The sequence below is a fragment of the Maylandia zebra genome, linkage group LG7 (genome assembly GCF_041146795.1).
Source record: "Maylandia zebra isolate NMK-2024a linkage group LG7, Mzebra_GT3a, whole genome shotgun sequence".
In the NCBI taxonomy this organism is placed as follows: Eukaryota; Metazoa; Chordata; class Actinopteri; order Cichliformes; family Cichlidae; genus Maylandia; species Maylandia zebra.
The window spans coordinates 34,582,176-34,599,228 of record NC_135173.1 but is presented as its reverse complement, the minus strand read 5'-3'; the positions used below and the strand labels follow the sequence as shown (position 1 = coordinate 34,599,228).

The following is a 17,053-nucleotide window of genomic DNA, read 5'->3' as shown; positions in this document are numbered from 1 at the left end:
GTATTTGATCACCTATCGATCAGATTTCTGGCTTACAGTTAATGAGTTTAAAAGGCTCCTAATGTCAGCTCGTTACCTGCTAATATTTTGTGCATTAAAAATATTTTTAGGACTTACCTATGTTTAATGCAGGCTGCATTATTTCACTGGGTAAATGTATTTTTTCAACTGAAGCTTGAGTTTTTGGATTTGGGTTTTGGAGGTGTGCGTTAAAGATTTCGTGGACTGGGGCCTTCCATGTTCCTGCAGACACCTCAGATGTTGTTGTCAGCAGGTTACATGTATAAAACATATTTCTCCGGTAGAGAATCTGTATCACACTTACAGCACACTGAAAATAAAAAGAGTCATCCAACTCTCTACGGCATGACTTTCATTTTTTTGAAGAAAAAAATAATTCATCCTACTTTTAGGGAGCCTAGAAGTGCCTTTTAATATTTACATCATCAAATTCCAAGGGTATGCATGTATGCATGAGCTAGTCTGCTTGTGTAATTGATTGGATATGTTTTTGTGTGTTTGATAACTGTTCTGTGGGGAACAGATGCTGATGAATGTGAAACAGAGTTTGGGGTCTTCTAGTCAGTCATAATCATCCAGTGAGACATTCAGGCACACAACAGTGACCCTTAATTGACTCCTGACCTCCTACTGTAAGTGCTCCTCAAACATCATTTTGAGATCCACTCCTCCTCACTCTCGCTCTCACCAAGTTCACATCCTCATTGTCAGATGAACATCCCCCTTTTTTCCTGCCATGAAAAGATTTTATGTCCAAACATGCAGTAAAATGAAAGTTACATGTTCATGTTACTGCATGTTTTGAGTGCTAATATATTCCTGTTTCAGAAGAGTTAAGAAAACTCCTTTAACATTTTTGCCCTAGAAAATTGATCTTTTAGTAAGTTAATAAAGTCCAAATCTATCTTTAAATATCAAATGTCAAATATACTTTAGACTTTAGCACTGAGACTTTTATTTTAAACTCAAATTATCGTACTAACCTATTAATCTCAAACCTTTCTGTGAAAAAAAAGGATAAAAATGTGAAAACCAACAATAACATGTCAGATATGAAATCGGTACGCACTTCTATATATGTACACAAGTGTAAATATTAAGATAAGATAAGATAAGATAAGATAAGATAAGATAGAACTTTATTAATCCCTCGGGTGGGTTCCTCTGAGAAATTCGATTTCCAAAAAAGCACAGCACCGACAGAAGTTACAGAGTTATACACACACACATATATATAAATACAGAGACAATATAAATAAAATATACGAAGGGGATAAATAGAATAAATAGGAATAAAAATAAAAATACAAGTGAATTGCACATTTCAAGTATTGAGTCTATTGCACTGTTGACTATTTACAAAAGTATTGCACAAAAGGTATTGCACAGTGAGGTGAAGAGGCACTACAGCTTAGTTGTTCCCCCCTCCTTTGTCCTCCTGTTTCTCCTCCCTCTCCCCTCCAGAGAGGAGTTAAACAGTCTGATGGCGTGTGGGACAAAGGAGTTTTTAAGTCTGTTAGTTCTTGTCTTTGGGAGAAGCAACCTGTCACTGAACAGACTCTTCTGGTTGTTAATGGCCGTGTGCAGAGGATGCCCAGCATTGTCCATAATGTCCATCAGTTTCTTTAATGTCCTTTTCTCTGCCACTGTCACCAGAGTGTCCAGCTTCATGCCGACCACAGAGCTAGCCCTCCTGATCAGTTTCTCCAGCCTGGATGAGTCCTTCTTTGCTGTGCTGCTCCCCCAGCACACCACAGCATAGAAAAGTACTCCAGCAACCACCGACTTGTAAAACACCCATCTTACATGTTTGGATTCTTCAAACATGGAGATGAGGTCACATCCTGTTGCTTGTGTGTGTACTTTGTTCACTGCATGGCTCATTTTCAACATGAAAGTGTGACTAATGCCAAAATCACGACGACATCAGTAAGTTATCTGTTCACTTTCAGGCAGTTATGATTACAGTCACTATTAGAATAAAATAAATACGTCTATGGTTAATGTCTAACAGTTCCTCGTGCATCTGTCCATGTACACTGGTTTATATGCATGGTTAGAGATATTTAGAAGATTGTTTAGTTAGTTGGGCCAGACTTTCTTGTGAAATGGGATTCTTAGGATAACACATTTTTAAAAAAAAAATATAGTACATAGTACAACTCAGTTTTATTTCAGAATATGCAGCCAATCTTTCCATCTGACACTACTGATTATATCCTATAAATATGGGCTAAAGAAAGCATTTGTTATCTTACTGATGCTGACATATTTTTTTCACCTGCGGGGTTTTTTACACAGGATAAATGGCTGGAGTGTACTGATTTCTTTTGGTCACCAGGAAGTGATTTTAGCTTACTAAGCTATCTGATGCTTGACACAGACATATCCTCATCATGGATTTGATTTGGACCTCATTTTGCTTTCAGGACTCCCTTAATTATTCATGGCATAGATTCAACAAGATGCTAGAAGCATTCCTCAGATATTTTGGTTTATTTCGATATGACAGCATCACGCAGTTACTGCAGATTTGTCACATTCATGATGTGGATCTCTGGTTCTGCCACATCCCAAAAGTGCGCTATTGGATTGAAATATGGTGACTGAGGAGGCCATTTGAGTACAGTGAACTCATGTTCAAGAAACCAGCTTTTGCGACATGGTGTGTTATCCTGCTGGAAGCAACCATCAGAGAATGGGCACACTGTGGTCATAAAGGTATGGACATGGTCAGCAACATTACTCAGGTAGGGAACGGATGACGATAACACATAAATAACTGTGTGTAATCTCAGTTTAATACATACTTTAAGTAAGAGAAATAGAGGGTAATTTAAGACAATATTATAAAGATTATTCTTGTGAAAGAAAACCTGCTGTCACTGTGAGGTTTCCTCTCCAGGAAATCAATCTCCAAGATTGGAAACATGTAAATCCCTCTAAAACCTTTTTTTTTTTTTTTACATATTATTTGGTGCACAGATGCAACTCTGGTGCATTTCCAAAATGTCATAATACTCCTTTAAAGTTAGGGTTGCACAAGAAACAATCACATTCATTTCACTGCGGCTATTATGTTGACACAGTAGAAATACCGGTGTGCACCTTCCATTGTCTTCTGCAAAATTATCTACAGTTGCACTAGCTGGTAAATCAAATAGATAGAAACAGGCATTACAGCAGATTAAGATCAATAGCAATGGGCTTTTTTTTATAACTAACCTGCCAATCACCACTAAGCAGAGTAAAAGAAAGATGATCATTGTATCCTGAGTTGTGAAATTGTATTGTGCAGTATTGTAAACTGTTGTGAAATGCTATTGTGTCTGATAAGCATTCAAAATGATTCATTTTAAGAAATATGCATCAAGCTGGCAAATAAATTCTGAGCATTTTGTACAAGTGGAAAATACTACTTCGAAGGTTGTATCTCATACCAGACTAGATTTCTAAACCTTTAGATCTGTAATCAGTCTGTGGATGTTTGGAGATGACTGCTGTTGGGATTGAAAATGTTTGATTTCTTTTACCAAAATAAGTGGTTATAATCATTTTCATACATATACTGCAAATGTGCTCATAATAAGTTGGCACTCAGTCTTCTGAAGGTCATAAGCTTCGTTCGGCGTGACTGTCCGGACTGATATATTGTATTAAAGGGCTTAGAGTGCAGAGGGGTAACTGCAAACATGCTTACACACATAGATTGTGACTAGAATAATTCTCTAGGTCAGAGAGTCCCGAACATGATATTCTAAACCAACTTTGAATCACTAGAAGAACAATGGATAATAACATTAGATTATCAAGGCTAGGCAGAGAGGTGTTTTGCTTTTCTGTCTCTTACAGACGAGGAAGCAGATACCAGACGAAGTCACGGAAATAAGAGGATGCTTCGGAGCAGACACCAAGACTGCCACGTCTGTGCGGGAGGAAGATAGCCGCTATAATCTATGTTTTTGTCTCACTATATAATGTTGTACACTTGAGGGTCATCCTTTTTGTGCTACATGCTGTTGGTTCATGTAGAGGTCCACAGCATTGTGTAAACTTGTAATTTCAACTGCCAAAAGCAAAGTAAATCCTTTTTAAAAGACAAACCTTTCTCCTGAGATTCCTTCCAAAAATTCTGAACACGACAATACAAGAAAGACACAATCAGAGAGAAGCACTTCCTGTTACAGAATTATACAGTGGTTTCTGTATGTGTGTGTGTGTGTGTGTGTGTGTGTGTGTGTGTGTGTGTGTGTGTGTGTGTGTGTGTGTGTGTGTGTGTGTTTAGGGGACGTGAAAATCTGGGACAGAGTGAGCCTAGGGGTGTATCAGCAGCCAAAAGCCATCACTAAGAATGAGGTTCAATCCTGTGATAAGAACTCTGAGAGTTTATAAAACCTGGCACCACGCAGCCCTGTGGAAATCCCAAAGGCCTGGTGATCAAAATGGGGGAGAAATAGTATCAGACTAAGAGAGGAAAAAAACCTACAGCTGAATTTGGCTCAGAAATTTGTTATTCAGTATTTGGAAAGTGAAACATATGCTCTTACAAAATGACTGGCAGTGAAACCAACACATGGTGCTCTTGAGGTGCTAGGTGATTTCAGTCTTTCTGTGCTGAAATGATAACACATTTGATCTCCAGGCATTCCACATATAAAAATGTGTAAATGGGATAACTCCTGCTTTTCTTATTTGGGTATTTGGATTCAGTACTTATATAATCTTCAAATGTATCACGTTTTATAGATAAAGCCTTATTTCCTCTTTGAAAATAGTCAAGGAAGAGCTAGAGTCCTGAAAAGAAATACTGGGATTTTTTGTTTTTTGCGCCATTGTTCTGTAATTACCACATGTGGCCACAGGGGCCGCTGTTAAACAAATGGTGCAGTGATTTCTTACTGAAAGGACACGAGTATATCCCGCAGACTTCATTGCACTGGTAATAAAGTCGAAAAATATATTGAACACAATACAAGGCTGCTGTTTTGTGAACCTATCAATACATTTAAAAAAATCGCCCAGGTCTTTTTTTCTTCTTCTAATCAGGATAATATATAGACTGAAATATGTCTGTGAAGGTATAGACTGAAAGTAATATACTGCAGTCATTAGTTGTATTGCTTCTTTTATCTGCGTTTATAGTTACTTAATGTAATCATTTAGATTTTTAGGGAGGAGTTGTTTTGCTTTTCTTTTTTGTCTCTTTGTCATTATTTTAAGTCTATCAGACGATTAGAGCCTTTTATGTGTCTTTGGAGTCCTTTTATGATCTTTTGTGTTTGTTTTGCAGTGCAAGTGCACTATTAAACTGAGAAACAACAGCGGCGCGTGGGGGTTGGTAGCTGAAAAAATCTTCCATTGCTTCTTTAACTGAGCGCTGTGACTTTTCCACTAAAAAGGTGTATTATAACCCTATCAGTAATCCAAAGGATAGGTAGCTTAATGAAATCAGACTGAAAATGGAAAACAGGACACAAAAAATAGCCCAACACAAGACACATTTTTGTCTAGGTTTAGGACATGTATAGCAGAATTTGTTTTATCCTTGTACTTTGACATTGTTGAAGGTTTAAAAATGAATCTATAATAGTATTAATAGTATAAAGCTGCTTTCCTCATGATCCCAACAACTCCTTTTTCAGTGGAGTGAGCTGGAAAGTGTTGCCACCCTCACTGGTGAAGGCAAAGGATTTCAAATGCATTACTACATTAGCTACAACCACCTGATTTTAGTGGACTAATAAAGATGGTAGGGTTCAGCAGATCCTATAATGATGCTTCCCGAAAACTTCCTATGCATTTTGGCCTTGTCTGAGTGTTAGGTCTATCTAACACTCAGGAGATTATGTCTCTTGAGACATAAGAGATTATGTGATTTGTTGTAAACGCCTCAGGGTCCCACCAGAAGAGCTGGAGGTGGTGGCTGAGGAGAAGGAGGTCTGGGAATTTCTGCTTAGACTGCTGGCCATGTGACGTGGGAGAGGATGGACGGCTGGATAAAAAGAAAAAGAAAAAACAGATGCACTACTTGTGATCACCCATCCTCCAAATTAGCAAGGCGTGGTGTGGAATTAGCAATATCTTGCTCACAGAATTCAGCTGGCGCATGAACATTAACTTGTTGATTTAGAGTCTGTGCAACATATTGGAGCCAGTAATCTGGACCAGGAGTGTCAAACATAAGGCACAAGGGAAGGAATTGTCTCAACAAAGACAGTAATCTGGCTCCCCTGGATGGCTTTGGAAAACGAGACCTAAATTTTTTAATAGATTTTCTTAATGATGAAGTGGAGCTCCATTGTTGTAGTCCATTAAAGATAAAAGTATGTGCCCTACAGTTTGACATCCCTGATCTAGAGAATACAGAACATAAACATAACATATTCTATTCTAGTATAAGACCATTTAACACATGCCCAATCTTCTAAAATCAATGTAAATGAGAACTAGATTCATAAACAGACACATCATAACCTCACATTAATTTTATTTATTTATTTATTTTTACTGCTTTTCTTGAAGGAGTAGATCAAACTCGTGTTTCCATAAGTTATTTGCCCTTTATCTTTGATACAGCCACATGACAGACACTACTCAGGCTGATGACATCTCAGCCTATAGTTTCTTCATGTTTGATGCTAGCCCCACCCACCTATGCCATGTCACACCAATGAGGATGTGCAATTTTGATTATGCTGTTTCACAGATTTCACTTACCATTAATAATAAGAACAATAATAATTTTACCTCTTTAGGTGTGAAAACAAAGCTTATATACAGCACGTTTGCTGTATATAAGTATCGCAGTCATAGTTACTGCCCTTATGTTTGAAGTATATGCAAAAATATATTCATAATGGATATTGAAGAAGCCAACTGTGTCTTAATTTATCTTTGATTTAAGATAGAACTGCTGTGTTATGATACACAGTTACCAGTTTCTTTGAAGTGTTTCCTGCCATATAAAATGTGCTTTATTGTTTTATTACTTCATGCGGATAGCGAAGGGTTAACGTGTGCCGAAGACGTATTGAAGGAGGAAAAAAAAAATCCTCCTCAGCTGTGGCACCAATACCTAACGACCTGACCGGTCTCCGCTCGTTACCGTCAATTTGGGGAAATGGATTTAGCCTTGATAGGACAGGACGGGAGCCGTGCGGGCTCGTGGTTGTAGAAGGAGATCAGAAGACGCGTGGTGTGCGCGGCGAACCCCTCCGTGTCTTATTCTCAGCGCTCCTCTCCCCTCGGCCGGACTCAGGTCTGTGTGGCGTCGGCAGGCAAAAGCGGCCCTTCTGCTCTACTCATTCTTTGTGTGCGCATGTGTGGCTTGCGTGTGAACCGGCAAAATCAGAGAGCAAAGCAGGCCAGCGCGCGACAGGGAAGACGGGCAGTGTTGAGGTAGCCCAGCTAGCAGCCGCACGGTTTTTTTTTTTTTTTTTCGCACTGCCAGAGATGGTCACGTCCACACAGGGGATCCTTCTGCTGCCGATGCTAATATGTCTCCAACGCTTCGTTAACGTTCACGGTAAGTCCCGAGCCACCATTTCTTTTGTGTGTGCGTGTGTGTGCATTTGGAGTCACCGTACCGGCGAAACGCGCACCCTGTGCGGTGAGGTTAGCTAACCTTAAACGGAGCTGCACACCTGTCTTGGCTGCTCCTTGAAGAAAAGCCCGTGCTTGGCTGCACCTTGGGGCCACTCAACCCCTGCCGCTTCTAATCGAGGAAAGCTCTCAAACTGCGTCTTTCTTAAGGGGACAAAATGAGAAATACGTGCTTTAAATGAATCTGAGTCTGCATTATTTTAGCTCTATTAATTATTGGAAACTACAGGGAGGGGGGTGGCCCCGTTGGGTTCAACGCTGCTCGTTGGGTTCAACGCTGCTCGTTGGGTTCAACGCTGCTCGTTGGGTTCAACGCTGCTCGTTGGGTTCAACGCTGCTCGTTGGGTTCAACGCTGCTCGTTGGGTTCAACGCTGCTCGTTGATGCCCAATTAGCCCCACGGTCATTTAATTTAGCCCTGAAGACCCGCAGCCATTCAAATTGTAAACCCTTGTCGTCCTGATTTCTCCTTTACTTAGACTGTTGGGATTTTCTCCTGTCATCTCCACCCCCATCGAGCTTCGTAATTTATTTATTTATTCATAAAGTGGAAGCGGACTGGGGAAAGGGGGTGGGTAGGCTGAAAAGCGTGGACACAGTGCGTTAACACGGAGAGAAAAAGCCACAAATAAGGGTAGCAAGCAGCCCCGCAGTTTCGGGAAAGGAGTATCAGCAGTTGACGGATTTTTTTTTTTTTTTTTTTTTTGGGGGGGGGGGGGCGCAAATTACGTACTGCAGGGGATCCCAGTGAAGGCCCAATTAAGAGCAAAGTGGCCAAGCTCGAGCCGTTGGCAGCTGGTGGTACTTGTAGAGCTGTGCGCACTGGGGTTGCAGCTGTTGGTGATTTTCATGATTGGTTGTGGAATGGAGAAAGCGCTCTGGTCTGCAGAGTAACAGAAAATGTCACGGAGTGTCTGTTACAAGTTCAGAGCATAGCAACAATCAAAAGTTAAAAAGTTGCAGGGCTTTTGTTTGTTTCGGGTTCAGAAATGGGCATGTGGAGGTGGACTAAGCACAACTGGGCTGCATACACTCAAATATATGAGCAACTTTTTTTGGGAGAAATATTTGTATGTCACACAAACCCCTCACTTAAATTCTGTGATGCACCTGCTAAGTTATATTTTTTTTAAACATTGTATCATATGGATACTTTTACATATGTGGATACAGACAAGGGGCTAATTAGAATGAGCTTTTAACTGCATTTAATTACTTCAGAACCATAGTCATACATCGATCCCCTCTAATCTAAACTCTGTATCAATGTAAAGATTGATGCGTAGATGTAGAGGGACCTCTAGAATTTATATATGGCTTTCCATAAATGGTAAACGCATCCATTTTTTGGCAACATCTGTGACTGAGAATATGAAGTGCTAAAACGTTGAGGAATTAAGCATATTGATTTTGGTCTCTATTGGTGGATTTCCCCCCTGTAATAACTGCTAGAGAAGGTGATTTATTTATTTTTCATTATATTTTTAATAACTCATCTATCAGGTGTCCCAACACAGGCTTTTGTAACAGATTGTCTGTTACAGGGCCTCACTTCATCTAATTAGAGCCACTGAACTTCATGCTGCTTGGAGCATTTTTAATGGAATTGGCTGCCAAATAACATGGCTTGTTGTGTGATTTTTGGAGGTTTGTTAATGTTTAAGTAATATTCTAGCGTCATCAGTGTAGCATGGCAGCAGCTGTGATGAAGCCTCAAAATCCAGAACATAGCTTGTCTTTTTTCCCTTGATTAGGATGACTTCATAGTCTAATGGTTATCACATTTGCCTAACAAAATGGTAAATGGCCTGTATTTGTATAGCGCTTTACTTAGTCCCTAAGGACCCCAAAGCGCTTTACACTACATTCAGTCATTCGCCCCAGGGCACTCAATGTCAGAGGTCAGAGTAAGGTGAGGGCTTCCCCCCCATAGTCTTGTTTTTGTTGCTTTTAATTTTTATTTTTGCAGTAAGAGCAGTTGTCCCCTGCTGACCATTAGTAGTGCAGCTTTTAGACACTACTTGGTTGGTTTATATTTTCTTTGGTTGGTGCTTGTTGAAGAAATTTTAGCATTTCCTTTTTGGCCCCAATTACTTATATTTTTTTTTTTAATGTTTTTTTTTTTTTTTTTTTTTTTTAAATGTGTGTTTAACATTAAAAGGAAAAAATGGCAATATTTTCTGTGTTTCACACCCTCCACTGGTGACGGCCCCTCCCTGAGCCTGGTTCTGCTGGTACTCTACCTGTTAAAGGGAGCTTCTCCTTCCATCAGTAGTTTGATGGTTGGGGTTCTCTCTCTGTTGTAGAGATTTATAATAAGAAGGCTCCATAAAACAGTGGTTGTGAGCTGGCGATATGTAAATAAAATTAACCTGTGCACGAAATATTAAATTTAATCATGAAACAAGTTATTGAAAGAGATGCATTCCCTGAATTCCAGCCTGCTGTGGAAAAATGGCCTTTGGGGGGAAACTGGTGAATCAGAAGTGCTTATAATGCGCACACACTCCACACACAATACACCCACCAGCAGCACCACCACCACTGTCTCATTCTCAGCTTCTCACCAGGCCTGAACGAACACACACACACACAGACCGTGTGAGCCTATTTGAACAAGATGCCACGCAAATTAGGCAACAGCGAGATCAGCAGCGGCAACCCTGGCCTGATTAAAATGGATGTATTTTTTTTCCCTCCATGGTTACTGTGATACCATGCTAGACCCAGATCCTCGGCTATAGAGGGGGGGGCGGCTATGTGGGGGTGCGCTTGATTCTTGAAGTGGGCGGGGAGGTGGACAGGAGGAGGAGGAGAGCACTGCAAACGTTTCTGTTACTGGGGAAAACTGCATCACCATGACCTCAACTGTGAAAGCAGTTCTATAGCACACAATGAGCTGCTATTTTGGGCAGGAGATGGTTCATTACAGCTCCATGCCTGTTGAATCTGTGGTTTAAATTAGGAGAGTACTACTAGCTGACACAGTTGGGTTGTATTTCTCACAGTAGTAATAGAGAATATTCTGTAAATTAGTCTTAAAGTAGTGTAGTTTTGACAGTTTACTGAGACATTAAACAGTTCGTGCTCTGTGCCCAGTAATGCAGAACAGTGCTGGTTCACAATGCTTTCCACCTCGCAGTGATGGAGAGGGAGAAGTGCTCTAATTTCTCCAGGAATGCCGACTTGGATGGTGGCAGATGGCATCGCTACATTTCAGTTAACTGGTGTACACGATATTAAAAATCTAAATTGCTTAAGCATCTTTTACTGTGGGTGCCAATGAGAAAGGTGGCAACCAATATCTGTATTGCACAAAACATGAAACGATGTCAGTGCGACAGGTTAGAAAATCAATAAAATTATTTAAAAAATGTATTGTTTTTTGGCTTTTTTAAGTTTTGTTTTTATATATTTGAGGAGAGAGTGGCTGCGCCACAGAAAATTAGTGCAGTAGAGTTTGTGGCAGTGTGGCTGTGCACATCAGTCCTTTTCTTCAATTAAGAATACCACGACTGTTTTGTGACAATGAATAACAGAACACAGTAACCAGCAGCCTTTAAGTGCTGATTCAACAGGGTTCAGTTGTGCTGGACAGCAGCTGGTGAGCGTAGTCTTCCTTTTGCAGAGCAAAAGCTTTTCAATTTGGCTCAAATTGTTTTATGCTGCAGTCTCTGAGCTCAGTGTCGTGTCACAGGAGCCATTTGGAGTTATGGATGGGCAACTATGTAGAAATCACACTTGTATTCCAGGTATCATCATCTGTTACTACACCAAAGTTTTGCTCGTGCTGCTTGTTCTGAAAAGTTGAACATTTTCAATCATGGTTGTTCAAATACTCCAGTGCTGCTACTAACCAAATATCCTGTGAATATTGTGGGAGTGAGGTGGATGCACACACTTAAAAGAGCATGCATCAACTGGAACTTAAAAAAGGCTATAAATCGATTTGGTGGAAAACTGCAGTCGGTGCGCTCGAGCCAGTATTCTGGAAAATGACAGACCAATCTGAACCTGCTTCTGTGCTGCTCAAACAAAAGTAAACAGCAAATCAGAAATCGAGTTTTTATATACCAGATGGTTGAAAGTGAGACTAGCTGGACAGCAGCAATATTTAAATAATGACTACAATCAAAGAGGCCAGGTTTTGGTTTTATTTCTTGGACGTGTTGGGCTTCAAAAAAAAGCTGTATGCAGAGTCTGTAAAACATGGCCAAGTAATGTGATCTTTAGTCATGTTAAAATATTTAATGTAAAGGTGCAAACAAAGAATGACATTAAAGCAGAGTGACATTTCTCATGTCATTGTAAGCAGTAGTCCTCACTCTGTACAGTCTGGAGGGTTCAGGCTTCAACTCTCAGCTCAAAATTGAATCTGACACTGCAGGGAGAAGGAGCTCGTACAGGTTTGTATACTCGAGCTTACTACTGAGGTGTGTTGTTGCGATGTGTGGATCAAAGTGCAGTTTTCCAGACAGCAAGCCGATGGTTTTCTGTGTAGATATTGGAATAGTAACCCAGGAGGATACGCTCTTAAAGAAGCCAAAAACAGGAATATATTTACCATTCCCTGCAGCTTGGCTTTATGGTTACTTGTATGCGCCGCTGCACCCCATTTACTACACCTCATGTTTACACTAGCAAATGCTGCATATTTTTATATTTCTACTGTGCTTTGGGCTCCTGTTTTCTTTTTGGATTCACTTTAGAGTCCCACAGAAATTGGAGGTGTATCAGTGTTGCTGCTGGACCTTCTATGATTTCTCTGGTTTACATGGTGGCGCTTTGTTTTGGAGTTAACAGCTACTGTGTGCCAGAGGCTCTTTATGTGATCTCACTCTTTACCTCAGTCGGCATTAAATGTACATCAGCAGTGTGATGAGTCAGAACTTTTGTTCCTGTAACATGCAGATATGCAGTTATTTGTCCAAACCCCCCCCCCCCCCCTTGAAATGAAACATGAACAACTGGGCTGAGTAGTATGAAGGTGAACACTGTAAAAGGATGGACACTTCAGGGGACATAAACGGTGCGTGTTCAGTGTTAGAAACTTGGAGGCCAAGGGGACTAGTAGGCTTATTCTAAAGTCACTCACCATGTAAGGGTTGTGTTGAGGAGTGAGGGTCATTCTCAGGGTTATTAACTTAACTGGTTGAAGGACTGCAGAACTGTCATTTCATAATTCACAAATTGTTGCTGCTTGGGTCAGATTTTAGTGAAACTTGTGCACAATTTGGGTGAAAACCAATAGGGTGATCATTGTGCACAAGGTCAAGGCTACATTTGAATTGTGAATGAGCCTTATGGGTGACTAATATCAATGTTGTGGTTTTTATCTCGTTTCCTCATTCCTCCCCTCACCCCAACTGGTCACCCCCCTCCCTGTGCCTGGTTGTGCTTGAGGTTTCTTCCTGTTAAAGGCTTTTTCCCTTCCCAATGTTGCCAAAGCAGTTGCTTAAAGTATGTCATATTGTTGGGGGGTGGCATGGGAGATCAGTAACTTGCAAGTTGCTGGTTCACGTTTCAGATACAAATACTGCTGTAATCATTGCCCTGAGAGTAGTTGCAGTTGCACAGAATTGATTAAACTGTGCCGAATATGTGTAATCACTCGCTGAAAATCAAGTCTTGTATGCAGCACAGTATCCTGACATTTTTTTTTTTTTCTTCTGAGAAAGTTGGAAGTTTGGCGAAATCATGAATAACTTTCTGCTTGTGTATTTTTATTTGCGTAGATGTGAATATGTTCAGAAGATGGGTCAGGAGTTGTTGAACCCAGTTAATGGATTCTGTTGCTCATTGAGCTGATGGCCAATGTCTCTGGCTTCATAACAGTTTAATTTATTAATTTTCTTCATAAAATATAAGGTCTTCCCAGAAACACTGCAGTGCTGAGGGATTAAGGAAAACACTAGGTGCTGGATAAGCCCCCCCCCCCCTTTTTTTATTTTATTTTTTTCTTTCATTGACACCTCAACACTTTTGCTTGGCAGTGCCTATTGAAGACTTCAGTGAATTCCCAGATCCAATGTGAATGTTAGTGAGGCTCTCGGAGTGCTTTATTTATTCAGCTTTGTCTGCTTGTTTTGGTCATCTTACAAATGGGAAGTCTTTATGTAATTGCTTGACTCATTTAGCAGTTTCTCCTTTTTCAAGGAAATGTATTTGTCATGGTCGGACTTTATTTTCTCAAGTCATCAGAAAATAAAACATTCTGACAGGAGTCATGTTTTTGGATGGATCTTCTTGTAGTAACTTTTTTTAATACTAAGTCTAATCTTAGTCTCCTATCATTTCTAATCATCTTGCCCGTTATCAAGTCCATATGTCACTGTCAAGTCAAATGAAACTTGGGACAAATGTGGCCATGAGGATATATAAGGGAAGGTTCTAAAGAAGTTGTGCAAAGTCACAATAACATGTGGAGTCATTTAATCATTCCTTTTAAAAATAGCATTATTTTAATTATAAATTTCCTTCCGCTCTTACAGACATAAAATCTATTGCCTTTTTTTTTTTTTTCAATTAGTTTAAAGGCATCAACCTGACTGATTTCCTTCAATTGGGCTCTTTTCATTGTCACTTTTGAGAAAGATACTTAATTCCCAGTCTTCTGCAGCAATAAAGCTTATAAAGGGCTGTTAATAAAATCGAAGCCTGCAATGGTAACAAGAGCCGTACTATATCAATGAGTGAAGTTATGGTGTAGCCTGTCAAGTTCAGTGGAAACATTTAAAATTTCAAAAATTGGAACAATGGCCTGTATAAATGTGGCTGCAGTCATAATTGACTCCTCTCAGTAATATGAAGTTTAGAGCTGTTGGATCTTATCCACTTCATTTTCGGTTTCCCACAGTGCCCTCCACCATTAACAGTTGCTATGAATAGTTTTGCATTAGATAAATATACTGTTTTTTTGTTTTGTTTTTTTTTTTAATGTTTGCAGTTTAAAATAATTTGCCTTTACCACTGACCTTTTCTCTAAACATTTCCTCCTTTCTATGATTTCTGTCTTGGTTAATGATTTTTTTTTTTTGGTCTCTTTAGATTGATTTATATTTTTAATATGGTGAAATTACTTGCCGTTTTCCTGATGTAATGGAAAATGAATGAAATGAACTCTTTAAGTACAGGTGGTGTAGTCTTGGATGAATGGATGTCTGCAGGCGTGTATTTGCGTCCTGTGCGGTGAAGCTGCTGGACTCTGATCAACAGCATGCTCTGAAGCGTTCAAGTCTTTGCTTTGTTAGTGCAGCGCTGTGCTTGTGTTTAGCATCTCTGTAGATGGTTTGACAGGAGTAAATTTGACTTCGGGATAGAAAGCCTGTAGTCACACCCTTAATCTACAAGGCTGTGTTTGTAAAAATATGTGAAAAGGAGAGCTTTGATGATTAACTTGACCCTGTTGACTCATTAAGAATGTCCTTCCCAAGTGTTTTGTTTCTTACTTGGGTGTATTATTGATTTGGTTGGTGGTGTTTTTATTTTTTTTTTAAGTAAGCTTAAATGTTTTTATCCCTGAAATAATCCTGCCACCTCCTGTGCTTTAGAATTTGTCAAAGCTCTGTAACTTCCAATATTTTCCCTGTAAAATCTTACATGGATACTTTAGCTGATGTATTAAGCTCTGAAAATGTTAGATTAAAAAAAACAAACAAAAAACAATGCTATAATACATTCAACAAATGTACCAACTATAAGTGGGAAATGTCAGAAGTCAAATGCAGTCTTGCCAGGGTGTAAAGCTGGCTTGCGTCATGAGCCCCCTCCCCTGATGCCAGCAGTGACATATTAAAGTTGACAGATTTGCATTTTTAAAGTGTCTGGCCTCTTACAAAACATTTGAATATTAGTCGTTGGTGTTGGCAGCATGTCTTGAAACTGTGGCATGGTTTCATTGATGTAGATCTTGAATAAAGTGTTGCAGCTTCAGCTAAAGGCCCGAAGCTGTTCAGGTTCAAATCAGTGTGGGGTGTTTTTCTCTCTGGAGGAGCTGCTGACCCACTTAAGTATCCTTCAGATGGCGTTTCAGTGTCTGAATGCAGTTTTTAGAGGCTCTTTCTGGCCTGACGGGGCTATAATTCTGGTGTGCATTCCTGCAGTGCTTTTGATGTTTTATACACATCTCAAGTTTTATCGGGGGGGAAACTTTTTTTCATCTTTAAATTCATTGACCTCAGTGGCATACAGATTCAGTTGGAACCGTGACTTCCTCTGGGCTGCTTTTAATCATCATGTGCTCCAGTTATCCACCTGGTCAGGCAGACAGTCGACACTAAAGCAAGGTCAGACTGTGGTATTTTAAGACCTGGAGTAGCGCCTCCAGTACTCTGGTAATAGACTGCACTGCACAGTAGTGTCTACAAATCGGTGCTTTGCTTATGTCTGTTTTACTTGTAAAGTGTCAAAATGAGCTTAAGGTTTTCATTTTAATGTCTCTATTTAAGAGGCTTTGATATCTCATTGCAGGCTGTGGGTAGGTGCATTACAGTGTATTGAAAGTGGGATTGTGTTGTCATTTAGGACACAAGCAGACTTTTAAAACTCATAATTGGAATCTGGTTTTTATGGAGAAGCCTAAGAATCATTCTTCTGGTTAAGCCATCATTTTATTTTTTCCCACCCCACTTATTTATTCCACCTTACTAAATTATAGTGATGTGGTAAACATGGTAATCTTGGCTGTTTAGGCTCCACTGAATGATCCTCATACTGTCATACACCAGAAAACTGCAATATTAGCTGCTTCTCAGAGTGCCACTGGGGATGGCAGCTGTCAGCTTCAGAGTCTGGTTAGGACAGTCCTCTGGGAGCGTAGAACTAGTCACCAGCTGTAGTCAAACATGGGGATGAAATGTTCTAAGGGGAAGCATCTGAATGACGTAAAGAACCGAACACAATAGCTACTTGGCTATAGGGCTAGATAAGAATGTCTTGGGGCTGGTTTGCAGCCATTATACTTTCAAGATAAGAGTGGGGGAACTGGTGGGTTTTGGAGCAGTCCAAGCACGTAAGAGCTTCCTATAGTTAAGGCACTGTGGGGAAATCCATGTTTTAACAAAATTTAACCCTACTTAAAAAAAAAAAAAAAAAAAAAGTTTCAAATTTTTCATATTCTTGTGATTTTTTTTTTTTTCTTTTTATATATATATTCCTCTTTTCACTAGCAAAGAGAACCTGTTTGTATAGTATTAAATCAGTTCTGCACGGCAGCATTATTTCAGATTTTTAAAGTTACTCGCTGCATATTTCTGGGTGATGGTTTGACCTTGAGACGATAGTTTGCACTGTTGCCTCACAGCAAGAACATCCTGAGTTCAGGCTGGGGTCTTTCTGTGTGAAGTGTGCATGTTCTCCCAGTGTTCACGTGGGTTCTCTCTGGGTACTCCAGCTTCCTCCCACAGTCCAAAGACATGCAGTTAATGGAGATT

General features: G+C 39.9%; 1 protein-coding gene across 1 annotated transcript in view; it reads left to right on the top strand.

The window, feature by feature from the left end:
• The first annotated feature begins 7,085 nt into the window (after positions 1-7,085).
• The window catches only part of vldlr (very low density lipoprotein receptor), a 63,256-nt gene continuing 53,288 nt past the window's right edge, over positions 7,086-17,053 (top strand). The window contains exon 1 of the mRNA XM_004538510.5: positions 7,086-7,546. Coding sequence (XP_004538567.1) covers positions 7,474-7,546 — 73 coding nt within the window. The 5' untranslated portion in view covers positions 7,086-7,473. The remainder of the gene's footprint in view (positions 7,547-17,053) is intronic.